General features: G+C 36.3%; 1 protein-coding gene across 3 annotated transcripts in view; it reads left to right on the top strand.

Annotated features, from left to right (window-relative positions):
• The window catches only part of SKAP2 (src kinase associated phosphoprotein 2), a 335,197-nt gene that overhangs the window by 295,127 nt on the left and 19,633 nt on the right, over positions 1 to 20,437 (top strand). For all 3 annotated transcript variants that reach the window (XM_025379327.1, XM_025379326.1, XM_025379328.1), the window contains one exon: positions 16,662 to 16,739. In XM_025379327.1, coding sequence (XP_025235112.1) covers positions 16,662 to 16,739 — 78 coding nt within the window. The remainder of the gene's footprint in view (positions 1 to 16,661; positions 16,740 to 20,437) is intronic.

Below are 20,437 nucleotides of genomic sequence, written 5' to 3' on the forward strand. Positions count from 1 at the left end.
CTGTTCAGTTAAATGAGACACGTGAGGGCTAGTTATAAAGAAACATAGATATTATATAACTAAGAAAATAAAGCTACCGTTTTGGTGTCAAAATTTGGTGCCAAAAGTTTGAAGTTTTACTTTACCCTTGGATCTTATAAAATTATTGTTTTGGGAGTCAAAATTAGGAAAATATTGGCAATTTCATTTTATTCAAACCAATAAAAGCACTTGTTAGCTATGGGTACATGTGTTAGAAAGTCATGGATATTAATATAAATAGTATGATTATAATGAATGAGTTATGGAGACAGTTAATCTATTTGTTAGAAAGAGTTATTGTTGGACTTTGGGCATAGGTAACCAAATAGGGTTATATTTCTCACTTTTAATAACACTTATACAATAAAAAACATTGATATATTTTGAGTTTCTTGCAGCAGTATGTCTTATTTGTTAATTTTAAAATAATTTTGGCAACATCTACTTTAAAAAAAAGCCTAACTGAATAGTGTTGAATCTTTTGTTTTGTGAAGTGTGTATGTATGTCCCTATGATTTGTTCTGTTTTGATTTTAACTTTTCAATATATGAAAATACCCATGAGACAGGCTCCTTCTAAATTTTTGGCCACTTTGTCATCGGAGCTATGAGTGTACGTTGTCAGTTGTTTAAACATTGTTGAATCCACTGTGGGTTGGCAAGAAGCATCTGGGAGCCAGACTTTTCCTGTGGACACATGCCAAGTAGTGTATTGTATTTCCTCACTAAATTGGACTATATTGAGATAATTTTTCTTCTTGAGTTTTTTTAATCCAGAAATTATTTTCCAAAGCTAAGTAAAGAGTCATATGATAAAGTTGTTTATAATAAAACCACCTGAATTCTTTAATCACTGGTTGATAACTACTTTTATTTAGCTAGAATAGGTGTAAATAAGTCATGCAATTAAACTACATTCAGATAGTTAACATTATGCTCTTAAGTAGACTGTTCAGGAAAGTTCATATGTCATTTTGTATATTCTCTTTAAATCAATGATTTACTCTAAGCAAGGACAATAAACATTGAATGATCCCTTAATTAAGTACTATGGTTGGGCTTGCCATTAAATTTACATGTTTGATTGCATTATTTAATTAGATGGAAATAAAATCCCAAATTGCATTTTAATGTACATAATTATAGCATAACATTTATTTTAACTAAAAGTGCTAGGAAAAGTTTATAAAATCTCATATTTAACTTAAAAAAAAATCTGAACAGTTGTTATTTGGGGATGAGAAAACCAGAAAGCTTCATCATACTGGAAAATAGGCTAGAGGTTAGTTTTGGAGCACTGGCAATGCCTAGACCCTAGGCCCCTAAGGTGGCAGGGATTTGTCTTCCCAGAGTGGATAAATTTATTTCATCTGCTACTCTGGGACACTGTGGGTGAGACCTTAAAAAAGTAAGATCTGGTTTGCCTGCCATGTGCATTAAAAATATTCTGGCTCTTTTACATAAGAGCAGATATTTTGTTTATGTTGGCTTTATTTCTGGAATCCAAGTAAGAGAAACTTTGTAAATGAGAGTTCAACCTATCCCTTTAGGGGGCCAAAACTGAGCAAGTGTGTTGGTTTTTGAGCTCACATTTTTATTCTTACATACTTTGAAGGACAGAAAATGCTATTTTGCAAGAATGAGCATCGAGACCTCCATCAGATGAGTTTTACATGCCTAACCTCCCCTTCTTCCCCCTGCAGGTTCTACCTTGCTTCTTTTGGCAGCCCCTTTCTACAGAAATATCCTAGTTCTAGCACATCTTTTCTCTTCAGCCATTATAACATATTTTATCATAAATTAGTCTGTATGTCAAGAAGATATCTCTTACATTAGAATTGAAAACTTCTTAAAAACAATTCTGAAAGTCTGTGCACAGCCACTCATAGGTACATGGAAATTCATATTTTGAGAGTGCTATTCTTTTGTATTATGAGAAGTGCTTTAATTTACTGTATTTTTCATGTCTTACTGCAGTCATATCTGGTAAGAAACTATAGCTATCTTATTCAGGATTAATCAGTCTTCTTAGGCTCTTGGCTAGGATTGAAGCTGCTCTCAGCCCTGCTTGCTTCAGGGCTTGGCCTTACTCTTGTTTTTTCATCACATTTAGTCTCTGGTAGGGAGGTGATGGGAGATGATTTTTCCATTTGCAAGCTGCCTTTCAACTGGAAGAAAAATGGAACGGGCAAATGCCAAGTTTTTCACTTTCTGTGGCCATTACAAACATGACTTGTCTCCTGTTTTTTCAGCAGTGTATACTATTTTTCAAGGGAGCATTTTTTTAAAACAATTGTCAGTTAGCCAAATTATTTTGTCATTGAAGAGTGTTAAAAATAAGACTATATGTCAATAGGACATCATTATATTAACTTTCTCATAAGTTGCATGTTATGACAATAGGTTAAAATGCTGTTTAATTAATTAACAAACAGGAGCAAGTAATATATGCAAGGTTTTACACCCAAAGGGAAGAAAAACAGTAGTGCTTCAGAACCTGGACTCTGGAGGCAGACTGCCTAGGTGTAAATCCTGACACTAATTATTATTATAGCTGTGTTATGCTGAACACATTACTTAAATGTTTCTATGCCTTCGTTTCATTATCTGTAAAATGGTAATGATGGGTTTTGAATGAGAATTATGTATATAATACCTAGTGGTGTTTAGTACACAGGAAACCATCAGATTATTGTAATCCCTGTTGGCCACTTTACCTCATTTCATCCTCATAATAAGCAGATTTTATAGTTCTGTTGTCCACATGAAAAAATTGAGGTTCAGAGAGTTTAATTAACTTGTCTAAGTTTGTATAGCTAGTGAAAGAGGGTAATATAAACTTCTGGACTACAAATTATATTGCATTTATATAGTTTTGTTGTATCTTTCAAATACATATATGGGATTAACTCTTGCTTTACTAATTCCATTATAATTAATTTTATTTTGGTATTATTTAGTGACATATATCTGTATTTTGAAGCTTAAAATGCAAAGTAATATTTGGAGATACAATATTCTAATTAACTTACCTTCAAATAATGATAGAACACTGAAACCTTAGAGACCTTATGTAAAAGAAAGCCTTAGGACAACTGTGTCCAGTCCTTTGAATGCGGGGACTTTTTTGCTTATTTGTGGTGGTGGATATCATGAACATTATGCATGGACTTTTTTTTTTTTTTTAAGCTCATCAGGTATTGTTAGTGTTAGTTTATCTTATGGGTGGCCCAAGACCATTCTTCTTCTTCTGTGGTGGCCCAGGGAAGCCAAAAGGTTAGACACCTGTGCCTTTGAAGATATGGCTCTGAGCAATGGTTCTCAAAGTATTGTCCTGGGACCAGCAGCATGGGCTGGAAACTTGTTAGAAATGCACCTTCTCGAGCTCAGCCAAAATATACTGAATCAGAAACTCTGTGCATGGGGCACAGCAATCTGCGTTTTAAAAGCCCACCAGGAGATTCTGATGCTGCTGAAGTTTGATAACCAGTGCTCAAGAGAAATACCACATCATGGTGGCATGCAGAGATGTTGATGTGTCTCATAATCTCTATTCGCAAATTAGAAGTTACATCATATTGCAGAGGGGAAATGTAGTGATAGTAGACAAATACAAGTGAGGCTATTATTTGATAATTGCCCTATAACTATTAAATATTCAACACTATGTGCTTGATCCCTTTCATTCCTTGGATTGAGGCCTTCTAAGCAGGTAGAAGCTATTACTATAGGGCACAGCGAACTAAGCACAAAGGAGTAAGACTGAGAGTGACTCTTTCCCCACCCTCAGTTTCTTACTGACTGGGACACACAGAACCAGGGATTAGGATGGTTAGTTTTTCTAGTATGCAGCAACTAGGAATCTTCAAACAAGAAGAACTGACACTAAAAATACAGAGAAGGGGAGAGAGAGCAATAAACAATCATTATCATCATATCTTTTTCTTTCTTCAGATACAATTCAAACATGGCCGGGCACAGTGGCTCATGCCTGTAATTCCAGCACTTTGGGAAGCCGAGGCAGGTGGATTGATTGAGCCCAGGAATTCAAGACCAGCCTGGGCAATGTGGCAAAACCCTGTCTGTACAAAAAAATACAAAAATTAGCCAGATGTAGTACTGTGAGCCTGTAGTCTCAGCTGCTTGGGAGGCTGAGGTGGGAGGATCACATGAGCCTGGGAGGTAGAGGTTGCAGTGAACTGAGATCATGCCACTGCACTCCAACTTGGGTGACAACGTGAGACCCTGCCTCAAAAAAACAAAAGATACAGTTCAAACATGGAAGTGGCATATTTTAAAATGAGTGAGACAAGGATATAGGAAATAAATAAGGAAACTGATACGGTGTCCACTTTTAATTGTGGAAAAAATTGGACAAAAGCAGATACCATCTTAGAATCCATGATAGCTACCGAAGAAAAGGCTGCCCATTAGCCAGACACATTTGCTTATACTGTAGGAAGGCAGATTTCAGAAAATTCAGGGAAAGAATAAGCAAAAATGTATGGTATTAATGACAAACGAATATTTTTAAATGCCATTTGAATTTTAATTGTAAATGATCTCAGTGAGGGAAAGAAAGATAGAAGCTAAAATAAATTAATATCCTTGTGTTAGAATCTATTCAATGAATGCAAGTTTTATTATTTTTTTTTATTATTTGTTTTTGAGACAAAGTCTTGTTCTGTCGCCCAGGCTGGAGTGCAGTGGCGTGATATCGGCTCACTGCAACCTCCTCCTCCCCAGTTCAAGCAATCCTCCTGCCTCAGCTTCCCAAGTAACTGGGTTTACAGGCACCCACCACCACGCCTGGCTAATTTTTGTATTTTTAGTAGAGATGGGGTTTCACCATATTGGTCAGGCTGGCTTCAAACTCCTGACTGCAGGTGATAACGCCTGCCTTGGCCTCCCCAAGTGCTGGGATTACAGGCGTGAGCCACTGCGCCCAGCCTGAATGCGAGTTTTAAAGGTGGTATCCATCAACAATTGAAATGACTGAATAACCAAAGAAAATATGAAAATAGCTTACATTTATAAATTATGATAAGCACAACCAAAAATGTACAATAGTGGTGTGTTTTTGTTTTCAAAACTTACTAGAGACAGTGGTTCAGAGAAAACAGCTCAGTTTCTAATTGCTCCTTTTCTGTTAAGAATCATCCTCTAATAAGATTGGTAAGAGGGAACAGAAGCCCAGGATTGACAAAGATTCAAATCAACTACCTAGCTAGCCAAAAGCAAACCCTTTTTTTGTTCCAGGCTTGTTTAGGTAATTTAAGTAAGCCACTGGGGAGTCCACACCTGGAGTAAAAGTGGACAGTAGAGGAATGTTTGTAGTACCTTATGAGTGGAATAATAGAGGCCTGGACCAAGTCTGTGAGAACACAAAGGGGTGAGAGGCCAGCCACTTCCCAGAGTGGGAATTGAGCTTTGCTTTGAAGATAAGTAGGACTTGAGTTTATCTTCTGGCCCAGGTAAAACTATTGTACATTACAAGAGAAATTGTAAATGAAGTCATTGAGCTGCTGTCACTGATTTTGAGGGAAACATGAAGGATGAGAAAGACTTTAGAGGTCTGAAGTCTAGCAATTGTATTATAAACTTTTCAAAAACAGTAGAAAGTGTCTCGAGTTGGGTTCCCTGAAACAGACTCTAAGACAGTTTTATGTAGAAGGTTTATGGGTGAGTGATCTTAGGACATATGCTGGATGAAAGTAAAGAAGGCCGGACTAAAGCTAGGATGACTCTTCAGGGTTGTGCCAAATTGAGGCATAGGGGCTTGTCTTTGTATTCCTGCATTAGCTATTCATTGGCTCCAAGCCATTCTCTGGGAGGCCCTGTAACCTTGAGTGAAGCAATTCCCTGCAGTTGAGGGCAATTTCTAGTGAGAGACACAGTTACGGACCAACTGCAGCATGAGTCCCAGCAGTTGGGGATGGCTATGTTGGTTCTGAAAAGGATATCTGGTATCCACCACAGGTGAATTCTGAAAATTCTAGATAGTAAATCTAGAGATAAAGAGGACTCCAGGAACTGCTAACATAGAATATCAAAGAGATATTATGTTAACTAGAAGATGAAACACTAATTACTGGAACCCAGTATGGGTTCAAGGAATTGGCAGACATATAACTGGACTTCAGTAAGACATGTGGTCAGGATTCTCATGAAATCTTTGTAGATATAGAGACCACTGGATAACTGACTCTACAGCTGTGTCCAAAGAGTGCTAATTAATTCATTTTATGAATACCTTGGGGCTTGATTTTCAATATCATCATATCCAACCTATTCATCAATGTTGTGGATACAGGCCTGCTCTCAATAGAACAAAATCATGGGTCAAATCCAACAAGATGAAATATGAAATATGATAGAATATTCCACTTGCTCCAAAAAGCTAGTTGCACAAGTACAAGAAAGGAAAGACTTGGCTTCACAGGAAGTGGGAAAAACACATAGGGATTTTGGTCAGTAGCTCAATATGAGTCAACAGTTTAATGTGATTCAATCCTGAGATTGTGTGCTTTGGGAACATAAAATAATTATCAAATAGTGTTCTAGGTTAGCAGGATATCTTTTTTTTTTTTCATGTGGTAGATGAACAATGTTTAGATATTTAACTAAAACTACCCAGAGGCCGGGCGCGGTGGCTCAAGCCTGTAATCCCAGCACTTTGGGAGGCCGAGACGGGCGGATCACGAGGTCAGGAGATCGAGATCATCCTGGCTAACATGGTGAAACCCCGTCTCTACCAAAAAAATACAAAAAACTAGCCGGGCGAGGTGGCGGACGCCTGTAGTCCCAGCTACTCGGGAGGCTGAGGTAGGAGAATGGCGTGAACCCGGGAGGCGGAGCTTGCAGTGAGCTGAGATCCGGCCACTGCACTCCAGCCTGGGCGACAGAGCGAGACTCTGTCTCAAAACAAACAAACAAACAAACAAACAAACAAACAAAAAAACTACCCAGAAAGTACAGGGTAGCCATTCTTAAACTTATTGATCTCAGGATCCCTTTACAATCTTAAAAATTATCAAGGACCCTTAAAAGCTTTTGTTTATGTTTTGAATTTTTTTCTAGAAATTAAAGTATTTCATCTCACTGTAGATTTTCTTGGTTTGTTTTAAATTTTATTAGATTAAAAATACTATCTAAAGATAAGTAGGTTGGTAAATAGTTAAATCTCAATATTTACCCTATTAGAAATTAAAATAGATCTTTAAAGAATGTTGATTTATTAATGAATTTAAAAGTCATGATGATAAACCTATTACATGTGTACATAACTTATTTTTAGGAAAAATAACTATATTTCCCCCTATAATTAGAAGAATATGGCATTGTTTACATTTTTACAGCTTTCTTGAATGTCTGTATTGGTAGAAGACAATAGAGTTTCATATCTGCTTCTACATTCAGTTTATTGTGATATATGTTTAAGTACAGTTAACTTATAAAGAAAATCCACCTCATACAGATATGTAGGAAGGAAAAGGGAGGTACTTTAGTTGTAGGTAATTGTAGGTATTCTTTTTTGATATTGTACCCAGACGCGACAAGTGGTAGTTAAAAGTTGGTACAATGTGGAATCTGAAACCATACCAATGAACTTTTCATACTCTTTTACATTAAAATTCATAGGCCTGTCCTGCACTTTGTTGAATGGATCTTTTACCCATGCTTGATTTTGTAACATTATGCTTTGGTCAGTTGGAAAATACTGGTTCATTACATTATGCAGAACCTACAAATATTGACACAACTATGACACAACTCAAGAAAAACCCACATGTTGTTTATATCACCATCCATCGCTTTGGAAAAGTCTTTAAATAGTGGGGAGCTGTCAAGCTTACAGTGGCAGATACAAGTTTCTAAAATTCTAATTTTTGCTTGAAAGCTCAAATTTTATCATTGGCAATAAATACTGTCAGTTGTTTCCATTGAAATGACAAGCTTATTTTGTTTACTTTTGAGAAAATGTCTGCCAGATTCCCAAGTCTAAATAACCATAGTTTGTCAGTCATTCAAGTAAAAATGGTGTTCCATGAATAAAAAAGTGCTAATTCAGCTCGACACTCAGATTCTTACACATCTGGTGGTATAGCAGAAATGCTTTATACATTATCTGATTTCGTCACGCAGAATATTAAAGTTACGTACTCATGGTTGATATTAGGTGAAAATAATTACTACTGTTTCATCAAGGACATTCTTTAGCGCAACTGACTTCTTTCATTTTTTTCCTTTTATGCCAGTGCAGGGCAGTGAAGAATACAATGACAGTTTGCTGCCACTATGTTGATTTATGCTAAGGTGTCAGCAGTTTTACCCATCATTGCTCTGCAACATCAGTGCAAATGTTAACATAGTGAAAAAGACACATAATGTCTTAGTATTATTATGAAAATAGCTTTGACCCCACAGACCCTCCACCTCGCAAATACATCTTGGAAAGCACTGCTGGTATAAGGGATGTGGAGCCAGTAAGTCTAATGGTGATGGTTCTTTCTATGAAACTGTGCTTTTCTTTCTTGGGCTCTTGAAAATGAGGTTAAGATGCACTGCATATGATGAGAAAGAGTATATTTGCATAGGCAAGCAGAGGAAACAGAGCAAAAGCCTATAACAAATGAGCTCTGCATCCGTATATCAGCTGTTTTTCCAGAGGTTATAGTAGGCAGTTGTAGACACTGATAAGACAGCCACATTACAATCAAATAATCATAACATCAACCTATTTATCACTAGATACTATTTTTTTAATCTAATAAAATTTAAAGCAAGCCAAAAAAATTTAAATTCAGATGAAGTATTTTACTTTCTGAAAAAGGATTCAAAACAGTTTACAATGAAATGCATATATACATTTGGGATAAGAAATATAAGGGGACAGTGAATACATATGCATTTGGGATATTTTATGTAAAATAAGAATTAAGAAAAAGCAGTAGCTGAATAAAGGTAGCCTAGAAGAAGGTGTTAATAGTGGTTATACTTGGATCATAGATGATTGATTGATTGATTGATTGATTGATTGATTTTGCTTATCTCTATTTTCTGACTTTCAGCAATGAGTAGGTATTGCTTTTGTAACAAGAATAATAAGAAAAAGGGTTATTTTAAATGAAAACAATGAGCTGTAATTGTATCAGAAATCCAGAGCCAGACAGAGGTTACTATAAGTGAAAAATAAATGAACTTAGACTTTCCTGGACTAAAAGAATTTTAGAATTACATAATTTGTTATAAACTTTAATAAAAAGCTAAGAATGTGGGCTGTAAAGGAGAATTTTTGTTATACAGTGAATAATTCAGTGGGACAAGAAGGAGCTCTATTTCATAACTTCCTAATACCTAGTACTTTTTAGGAGTGGGATCATTTTCTAACTCACAGTCGCTTCTGACCAACCAAATCTGACCTATGAAAACTTTGTTTTTAATCTATATACGTTCCTGTTTGCCATAATTGCCTAATTGCCGGTAGATGATCAAGTGTATACAAGACTGCTCCTGAAATAAAGGAGTACTTCTCAAGCAACAGATAACATTTTCAGAAATATCTGCAGTGCACAGGAGCCAGTTTCAGGCAGAAGAGTACAGTGTGCAAGCTGTGTGCCCTTGGTCCAGTCATTCAGCACCCACAGTTTACCTCGTCTTCTATGAAAAGAGGAAACAGAACGAGATTCTATCTAAGGTTTCTTTCCCTTCTAAGATTTTTTGTCCTGACTCTGTCAAATGAGATCTTTGCTTGAGTTCAAGTTTTTTCCTCAACATCCCAATCATGATGTTAACAAATATATCTATGTGAAAAATTATTATTTTCACATTTTCCGATTTGTGTGTGTATGGGTTTTGTTTTTGTTTTTGTTTTTCTTAGAGACAGGCTCTTGCTCTGTCACCCAGGCCAGAATGGAATGGCTTGATCTTTGCTCACTATAAACTCAAACTGTTAAGTGATCCTCCTGCCTTGGCCCTCCTAAAGCAGATTTGTGTTTAAATTATTAATTTTAATGTCATAGTACAGAAATTTACTACAATGGTATTTCCTTTTGCTTTTGAAGTGTAGTGATAACCTTTTCATATTAAACCTTATAATAATAGAATGTCAAAGGTGAAAATTAGATTTTGTGGTTGAACAACTGTTGCTTATTTTATATCACATTAACCTTCCTGGTTGCTTAATTAATAAATTGTTGCAAAACTCCTAGTTCCTAAGGTAATAAACTTGATACAGCATACTAATTCTTCATTTTTTCCCCTGAGAAGTCTGGTTATCTCGTTGTCTTCCCCCAGTCCTTCTTCAAAGTGCTGTGGGATAGACTTACTCTTCCTACTTTGAAGTACAGAGATAACACTAAGAATTAGAGGCAGTGTCCAGTTTATGTGAGTAACAGAGCTGTAACAATAGGCCCTACTTTGCCAAATTTCCATAAGAGTAAACATGACTCTAACCATGCTATTTCAGTCATCTTTATCCTTCCATTCATTTTGAAGTTTGTATAATGCTAAAAGGCACATGTTTATATCTTTTTAAAAATATGTATTTTATTGCTGTCAAATAATAGTCTATTGAATAGACAGAACAGTCCTTTAGAAGTATAATAAAATATAATAATATAAAAATCCTTCATATTACCAATAGTTCTGGATTTATAGACCCCTGGGGAGCTCACTTTCCCTTGCTGTCATAAATTTGAATCTTTTGCCCATACTCCTTAGATTCGAATCTAACTTTTCCAACCCTTCTTCCAGCCTTTGTGGCTTGCCACAGGTCATGGGAGAGAAGAGCGGGTGGGGTGCTGTTTGTGTAAATCCTCCCAGCACTTCTTCTGTCTTTTACATTTTACCACTAGGACTAGCCAGTGGCGTCCTCTGTTCCTCCACGTCACCTCTTCCATCTCCCACTCAGGGGCATCTTGTGTGCAATGCCCAAATAGTGTGTAACTTTAGGAACAGAGAAGTGTGTTAAAAGCTAGAAGTGAGGAAGGGGAACTGGGAGGAGAGACAGAAGACCATATATTTTGGGCACCCCTGGTTGCAATTGTTTCTAAATCAGCACTAAAAAGTTTGCTTAAGATGTACTTCAGATACAATGCTATGAAAGTATAGAACCTGCTCATCTATGTGAAAATGTTTTCAAAGTCCACAAACAGACAATATTTTAAGTAATATTTTAGAAAGCAATCCACCTGTAAATTGAAGATTTTAATGAAAATAAAGGACGAGACACTGTGGCTTAGAGTTAAGGCATATGCCTAAAGTTAAAATCCCAGCTTATGCAATAACTGGATGTGTGAACCTTGACAAGTTATTCAGGCTCCATAAATTCACTTTTCGTATTCATAAAATGGTTATGATAAAAGTACTTATTATTACCTCATAGAATTGTTGGAGGATTTAGTTACATAATGGATATAAATGCATGTAATGTGAACATTTAAGCAATAAATATTCACATTTCCTGAGAAAAATATATAATACATAAATAATGCCTGGACAGGTAGAGATCTAAAACCAAACTTTATTTCAGAGCTTAACTTTTGATTCTGTGTTTCATGTTTTAAAATACATTATAATTTAGTAAAGCTGTTTTCTGAGGGTGCTTAGTGAGAAAGGTGATCATTTTGTAAGTCAAAGATTTTTTTATATTGTCTTCCTCTTCTCTCTGGAAGAGATGATAAAATCAGTCCTCAGCCTTGATGTGAACATCATATACCTTGAAGGTGCTAACAAATTGTCTTCAACCCTTTTTCAAGCAATGTCAGCTAAATGGTGCCATTTGCTTGTAACTCTTCTTTTTGGTGATTTATCCTGAAGATAAGAACATTAGTAAGCCATAAATGCCCATTTTGTAAAAACTTCATAGCTAGACAGATTTGCAATCCTTATTGGGGTAATAATCCATCTGTTATGGAGCTGGATCAATTTTGTAAATTAAATAGGTTAAAAGGGGGAAAAAAGGGCCATGACTTTTCCCACAGTAAGGTTTTTCTCAAATGCTAAAAAGATTTGGGAAGACTCAAACTATTTGCCATTCTTCCTCTCTTTGCTCAACTCAGAGAGAAGGCCAAATATCTATTAAAAAGTGGGGTGGGTGCAGTTTATGTTTTTTTTAATTCTGCAGGATCTGATTGCTCCTGGAAGTTTTATATTTTTGACAGGTTAAAACCTTTTGATGACTACCAGAACATTTCTACTGTTCTCACTGATCAGTTTAGTAAACGTGTGACTATGTTTGAATTTTCTTCTGCACTTAGCTCATTTTACTGTTATTTTCATCCTGTTAAAAAAAAAAAAAAAATCTCCTGATGATTCTTCTAACAATGTGTGATTGGAATAATAATTTCACATGTTGAAGAGTTTTGTGCTGCAGCTGAGAGGCATGTAAATACAAGCTGCTTATTTGCAAGAAGCTTCCAGATTTGCAATATGATTGCTATGGAAACCACATAATGAAAACCTTATAACCATCTGTGTGGTTTGATGGATTTTACTGCATAGCTGAGCTGTTTTTGTTTACTGTTATTAAAATGTTGAATGGAATATATTAACTCACAAACACTGACTATTTGAGGTATTAATTAGTGTTGTACAATGACATTGTGCCTCAACACCAAAATAATACATATTTAATAACAAACCTAAATAAAAAAACATGTGAATGTATACATTTCTAATATGAAGGTGATTATTGCGTAGAATTTTGGTCCCTCATTCTTACATATTTTTAAGAGCTTTATTCTATTAATAAATGAATATGTTAAGATTTATTTTTATGATTTTTTCAATCCATTTGTTCACTCTATATTTCTCGAACATCTCCTTTGTGCCAAGTTCTATTCAAGGTTCAGTCTGAGGTTTTTTCCCCTGCCTAAAATTCAAAAACATACACCATATTTGATTTTGTTATCTTTTATATGGAAGCTGTTTGTATTGTTAGCCCAGATAAAATGAGTTGTTTAAATATTGTTAAGAAAAATTGATATATGAAATGCATAAGGCTTTGGTTTAAAAATATCACTACCAGGTTTAAAAAGGAAAAAGGAAGTGTCCTTAATGAGCATCTCATCCTCTAAAATCTGCTTATTAAATGGCATCTCACATGGATTTCAATTTGGATATATTATAGTAAACATTAATTCTTAAGTAAATACTTTTAATATCATTATTCTGATAATTTAAGAATACATATTTCTAAGGACAAAGCTCTCTGTCACCAGTATACAATCCAGAGTACATGTTACTGGCGCTTAAATTTTAATAAAAAATTCATAGTAACAAATACTTCTAAATTCATTGTTAACTTTGTCAAAGAGCAGAGTTTTTTCATTAAGTATTGTAATGAATTTTTATATGTTGATGCTGATTTGGGTGGTGAAATCTAAATCCCACTGTCTCTTTTTTTTTTTTTTTTTTTTTGAGATGGAGCTTCGCTCTTGTGGCACAGGCTGGAGTGCAGTGGCGCGATCTCGGCTCATTGCAACCTCCGCCTCCCGGGTTCAAGCAATTCTCTTGCCTCAGCCTCCTGAGTAGCTGGGATTACAAGCGCCTGCCACCTTGCCAGGCTAATTTTTGTGTTTTTAGTAGAGACGTGGTTACGCCATGTTGGCCAGGCTTGTCTCAATCTCCTGACCTCAGGTGATCCACCCACCTGGGCCTCCGAAGTGCTGGGATTACAGGCATGAGTGACGGTGCCCGGCCCCCACGGTCTCCTTAAAAGTCACGAATAGTACCTATTGTATTGATGCAGTTATAGCTTTTGACTGAGGACAAATGTCTTTATCCATTTTTAAATTTACTTCTTACTATTGAATTTGTGACTGAATTAAAAGGGGAGTGGGTGCTATGGAAAGAAAGTGTGAAAAGTAAGGAAAGCTTTCTCCTTCACCTTTTACAAAATTATCTGTCAGTAAAATGAGTAGGTTGGAATAATGACTGTAAACGTCCCTTCTACCTTTAAAACCTTGTATGGAAACACCCTATTAACCCATTTAGTAAAACTAGCCTTTGAAGTTTGGCATAAGTGAGATAACTATTGTTAAAAAGAAAGGAGATGGCCGGGCGCGGTGGCTCAAGCCTGTAATCCCAGCACTTTGGGAGGCCGAGACGGGCGGATCACGAGGTCAGGAGATCGAGACCATCCTGGCTAACAGGGTGAAACCCCGTCTCTATTAAGAAATACAAAAAAAAAAAAAACTAGCCGGACGAGGTGGCGGGCGCCTGTAGTCCCAGCTACTCGGGAGGCTGAGGCCGGAGAATGGCGTGAACCCGGGAGGCGGAGCTTGCAGTGAGCTGAGATCCGGCCACTGCACTCCAGCCTGGGCGACAGAGCGAGACTCCGTCTCAAAAAAGAAAAAAAAAAGAAAGGAGATAGGATACTTTTTTAAAAAGTAGTATACTTTTATTAGGTCTTCTATTTATTTGACTGAACCATATTAAATTGTCAGTGTTAGGTTTAACAATATGAATAAAATGCCAGATATTTTCAGGTGTCCCTTATATTGGAGCTGTCACTATTTTATTTGAATTGAGTTACAGAAATTCAGAACAGTTCTGTTTGTGGGGTAAGTACAGCTACCCTCAAGCTTGATTGAAATGCTGATTTTGATTCATCCCCATTTAAAATTTTCAGGAGACTCCTAAATTTCTACCTATAGTCCTGACTACTCTACCATACTTTGCAGTTGCCCAGACATGTTCTCTGGGTTACCCCACCAATACATTAAATTCCTCAACTCCTTGTGTTCCCCAGTAAGATAGATTATCTTGGCTGTCCTCCTTTTAGTAATAATGCGCCCATTTCTCAGTTAACTAAGCTCAAAACCTTAGCCATCCTTGGTTGCTCTTTTTTTTCCCTTCATGCCTCCACATTCAGGCACAAAACTTATCCATTCTAGTTCTTTTACCTCTCATAACCATCTCCTTTCCATTTCCTTTGCCCTTCAGTTCAGGACTTCCTTCCCCTTTGTCCACGGTGGTCTCTCTCCTTACCCCTTCTTTAGGCTATCTGAGACAATGGGATCAGATGTCCATTTCTGAAGCATAGCTTCAGTCCTGCCGTTTCTCTGCTCAAAAAACCTTCTAAGGCTCTTATTGCCCACCAGATAAAAGCCTACAGTCCATAACAAGATGTTCATGGCCCCTCAACAGCTGGTCCAAACTATGAGCGTAACTCCTACCTGGCTCTTCCCCTACGTGTACCAGATTCTTTAGTCAAAATAAATGTGAATGTGCCTTTTTCTTTTAAAGATCATACCTATCCCTCTGGAAGTACCCTTCTTACCCTCTCTCCTTATTTAAACTCTCTCCATCCCTTCCGTGGTACTCCCTAGTTGGGTGGTTTCTCTGCTGCATTTCTTCAGTACTTTGTGCCTCACTTGTCAGATTTAGGCCCCTTCAGCCTGTTTTCCTTTAGAGCTTGTCTTCTGTCCCATCTGTGCTGTCAGCTTCCTGTGAGCAGAGGCTTCCTGTTACTTTTACCTCCTTGGTGGATCCCCTCTGTCTTACACTTAGTTAATATCCAATGAAGATTGATTGATTGATCGATTGATTGATTGAATAGTTACAATGGCTACATTTATATATTTTGCATAGTTTTCTTTAAAGTTTTAGGAGTTTTCTAGGAACTGATTCTCTTTGAATCCAGTTTTTCTTTGGCATGCCATTTGTTTTTATGTCCTGCCTTAAGTATTTCTAGGTTTGTATGTAAATCCTTAGGTGAGGAAAAATTATGTAATAAATATTTTTCTTGGTGTAAAATAATTAGTTTATTAAGTCTATTTAAAACTCTTCTTGTTTGATTTTATCTTATTTCTTTGCATAATTTGAGGAAGGAATGGTATAGGTGAATGTGGAACAAATGTAAATAAAGCACTGATTATATGTAGGATAAAGAACATTGACTTTATAATCACAAACTTAAGTTTGAATGACACACTTTGGAAGTTACTTCACCTTTTTGAGTCTCTAAAAATATACTTGTCTGTAGAATGAGGATTAAAAATTATTTGTCTATGAGATTTTAACATCCACCATTGTATATGACACATAATAGGTCCTCGGTATAATTTTGGGGGAATTACCTCGAAGGATGAGGATCCTTATAGTATCTTCCTGTGAAGATTAAGTGAGAAAACATGAAATTATATGATACTCAATAAATGATTTATAGGTTAACTGCATTTTTAGGTTTACACATTTATAGGTTAACGCATTTTCTCCTTGCTATATGATGTTTTAGGGACCATGGTTTTATATATGATACTTCTGCCACACAGTATAATGTGGTGTATCAGTATAATGCTGAGTGTTACTTTAGTGGATTTAAGGGCTTTCCTGAAATTAAGATTGTTCCAGATGATTTTCTAAAAGTATTTAAAACAAAATATGCAGTGCATTAGTACGTATCTTAAATTTTGCCAAGCCAGTTGGAAAGGTTGCTATTTGGCAGTAGCTAGTATTTTATTTATTCAGTGTTAGATTGTTGAAAAAGGAATGTGAATCTTGAATTGTTTTATTCTTTGAAAAATAATGTTTATGTGTTATAAACTTTTAGTTTGGCTTTTAAAATGAAGTGAGTACTGTATTGTTATCCCTGAGAAAACCCTTCAGTGTGCCATTGATAATGTTTATTTACAGAAGAAGAAGAGGACAGTGCTCCAGTGAAAGTGGAAGAACAAAGGAAGATGAGTCAGGATAGTGTTCATCACACCTCAGGTAATGAATTGTGTAGCTTCTTGGCAAACCTTATTTTGCTTTTGTTCACTTTCATTTTATCCATGTTCTTACTGTTCTAAAGATGTTTACACAGCTCCCCAAAGTTGGCTTGTTTGGCCTGGATATCTTATGGCTGATAAGCTGCTTAGTCCCATTTAGGATGCATGAAAACCACTTGAGAAGGATTTATAAAGTAAGCCAATTTATACAAGGTATTCCTTCCTGAATTACTTTGTAATGACTCAATTAGCTTTCATTTCTGCACAAAGGAGATTTAGTTGCATAAATTAGCTTATCATCATTGAGGAAGTGTCACTGCTAAAGGACAGTTTATAGATACAACATGCAGTTGCTGTCAAACCTATAAGAATGTAATATAGACATCTGTGTATACTTTGTGCTTGAGCAGAACAGACTTCTGCCATTCAGAGACTAACAGGGGACAACAAGTTGCCCAGGGGACTGGCAATGTAGACATCTCTGAAAAGGTCAACTTGACACAGGCTCTGACAATCGACCCACAGCTCTGTCTTCTTTGATAAAAATCAGATAAACTTAAGACCGCTAATTGATCTGCAGCCTGTTTAAATGTTGGCCATGCATATCTTCATTGCATATGATTAACACAGAAAGCAAATGAATTGGGTAAGAAATGCCAGAGTCCAGTGACAGCAGCTTAAAAATTGGAAAAGGACACTGGTGGCCTAAAAGGCTAGGAAGGATGTTTCCCTTATCCATTTCCACTTGGCACATATATCCCCAAGTACTAATTATGAATGAGACTGGAAAAATAATTGCATACACTCTGTGCAAAATCACATGATATGGACAACTTTTCTTGCTTGTTGTTATTTCCAAATAGCAGGAGATAAACCATATCTGTAGTGCAAGCATGAGGTTAGTTTTGATAAACCAGCAATTATTTTACACGGAAAGAAGAGAAAGACTGCCTTCTTATCAGGACTTTACACCTCTTCATAGCCACATGTCAGCTGGGGCAAGGTCTGCCATATCATCTCTGTGTCTTGCAAAAAGCTAGAGTTAGGGTCACCTTCCCCTCTCTGATATGTCCATACATCACTCTTTCAAGCTGTCAAGGCCGGGTGGACAAGAAGTGTGTGTTCAGGAAGTAGCTTTCCAGAGTCCTTCCTACTGTGACATGTGGAAAGGAAACAGAGGCCTGATTCTAGACCTGGACAGGAAAGCAGAAGTAGGTTGCTACAAAAGGTTTTGGTTAGTGTTTTTTCAGAAAGGAAGTGAGAACAAAATCATTACATGTTAGCACTCTAGTCCTATAAAATGCAGCTATAAAACACTGAGGCTTAGTGAAATCTTGAGGACTGTGTTCAATAGTAATTTAAGTATATATGTTTTGGGTTATGTGTCATGAAACCTCTGCCAAAAACATGTAGTTTTCTTTTTTAAAAAATTTCAGTGTTGGTATAGAAAGTGGATACATACAGATGGTCCTTCCATAGATACAAATATTTTGGCTTAAAGCAATTGTATTTTTCAAAAGCCCTTTTAAAGTAAACATCTCCCAAATTTTTGCCTTTGAGGGTAGGAAAAAAAATCAGTTTTCCTCAAAGGAATGCAGTAAATAGATCTAGCCTTTCATGCAATAGCTATAAAACACTACAATAATTCTTATCTTTAGTGACATGAAATTCTTTTCAAGCAACAGTTTTAATGCTTTTGCATAGAAGTGACCTTTGCTCTTCCCTAGGCTGTCAAAGATGTAACACTAGAAGTTTGTTTGCCACGCAGGGCAGTGAGTTGACAAGGGTATTACTATCTTGCTGAGCATCACATGACATGAACTTCTAACCTTACTCAAGAATGTTATATATTTTTCACATTGACTGATTTTACTAAACCCCCCGCCACAGACTTTTCTAATGTAAAGTATGTAAGCAAAAACAAAATTAATCTTGTGTTTCTTACAAGTTCCTTCATGTTCAAACTTATATATCTTGCAGTATGTGGGTGAGTATATATATAAAATAAAGATTCCATTTGATTTTGTTGAACACTATAGAATATATTTACCTTTCTAAAATAGTTTTTAAACCTTGTAACACCAAAGGAGAGATTCTCCACTGTCTTATTCTCATATGTTTCACCCGTGGTCATCATGTTTTTTATCTTTGCAAAGTATCTCCTCTGTCTATGTGTTTCATAACAATTCTGTTAGCTTTGCCCAATGGTCTCTTCTTGTATGTTTTTAAAAGCAGGAGTAAGAACATTGTTTTAATCTTTCACAGGCTGGCTAATTAATTTTTTTCCTTCTTCTTTTTTTAATCATTCATGCTTCTCAGGACAAGAAACATAATGTGGGTTTTTTTTTTTGTAATTTTGAAAATACAGATCACGATGTGGATAGAATAGGAAAATTAATCCATGTAGTAAAGACAACCAGACATAAATTTGTGCTTTAAAATACATGTTTATGACATTTGCCTCATCCCATCTTTAAAAATACATATCTCAACTGGATTATTTTTCAGTGTTTAGAGGTGAACAGTGCTAACTTTTGCAAACCTACTGTGCTTTTGAGGCTGTCTGTGCTTAATTTTTTGTGTATGTTTAGCTACACTTTAAATTTTAAAAAGTAAGCTAGAGGAGATTGCTGCTCTCTAAGGAACAGGACCGTTTCTGATTTTTTGTGTCCAGATTTCATATCAAGAATTCAAACATTACTTCCCTGAGGGAGACTAAGGCTAATAAACATATACTGCCAGGGTTTTTTCCCCCCTACTTATGATTTTTCTGCTTTATAACTAGTATTGCATGCTGAAATAGATAGACTAGTAAATCACACATGTATATAGCTATGTGACATAAACAAATTATTCTTTAACAGAGCTCTCATATGGGACACAAAAATGAGGTTGGTCTTTGGGTAACATCATCATCAAGATTATAGAAAGCACAGTTGAAAATGCATCTTTTTCCCAGCATTGCCAAATCGCTAGCTCTGTTGCCTCTTTACAGCAGTGAGATTTAATGAAATGCTCATGATGCACATCTAGGGAGAGATGCATCTTGCACACGGTGGGGGTCTCTCTTCCCCTCATGTGCTCCTGTAACTCCCATTAGTGTTAATGGGAGTTTCAGCAAGCGTATCGAGGGGAAGAGAGACCCCAAAGTGATAAGGATTATGTGTTAGAAATCACCATATACTTTTCCTTCTTTCTCTCCCCTCCCCTTTGAGAATCTGTTGAATGAAAAACTATTGTAAGTGAATCTGAAAAACAGAAGAGCAGCCTGGACAGCTGGGGAACCCAATGGGACAACATAGCTAAGCCAAAATCTCTACTCTAGTTTTTAGCCCAAGTTTTGTTTCTTCCACTTTTTTGGAGCAAGCCTAAGGCTGAGCAGCATGGGGAGGACAGACTAAAGAAACCAGCCATTTAGATCCTTTTACCTCCTGGCCAGTTACTGTGGGGGAAGGCCTTGCATGTGAAATGATGTCATCCTCTCTTTGCTCTAATTCCCTGACTTTTAAACTGACACTGACGGACTGCAAGGGGCACAACATTTGACCCATTTACCAGTTGATTTAATCTGACTAGAATGTTTCAACTTCTAAATCTCTATTTGTCTAAATAAGTGGTTTTTAAAGGAAATCAGTCACTTTATTATTAAGTGATTTTTTTTTCTTTTAAAAAAATTGACAATATTTGAAATGATCTGGC

The sequence above is a fragment of the Theropithecus gelada genome, chromosome 3 (genome assembly GCF_003255815.1).
Source record: "Theropithecus gelada isolate Dixy chromosome 3, Tgel_1.0, whole genome shotgun sequence".
In the NCBI taxonomy this organism is placed as follows: Eukaryota; Metazoa; Chordata; class Mammalia; order Primates; family Cercopithecidae; genus Theropithecus; species Theropithecus gelada.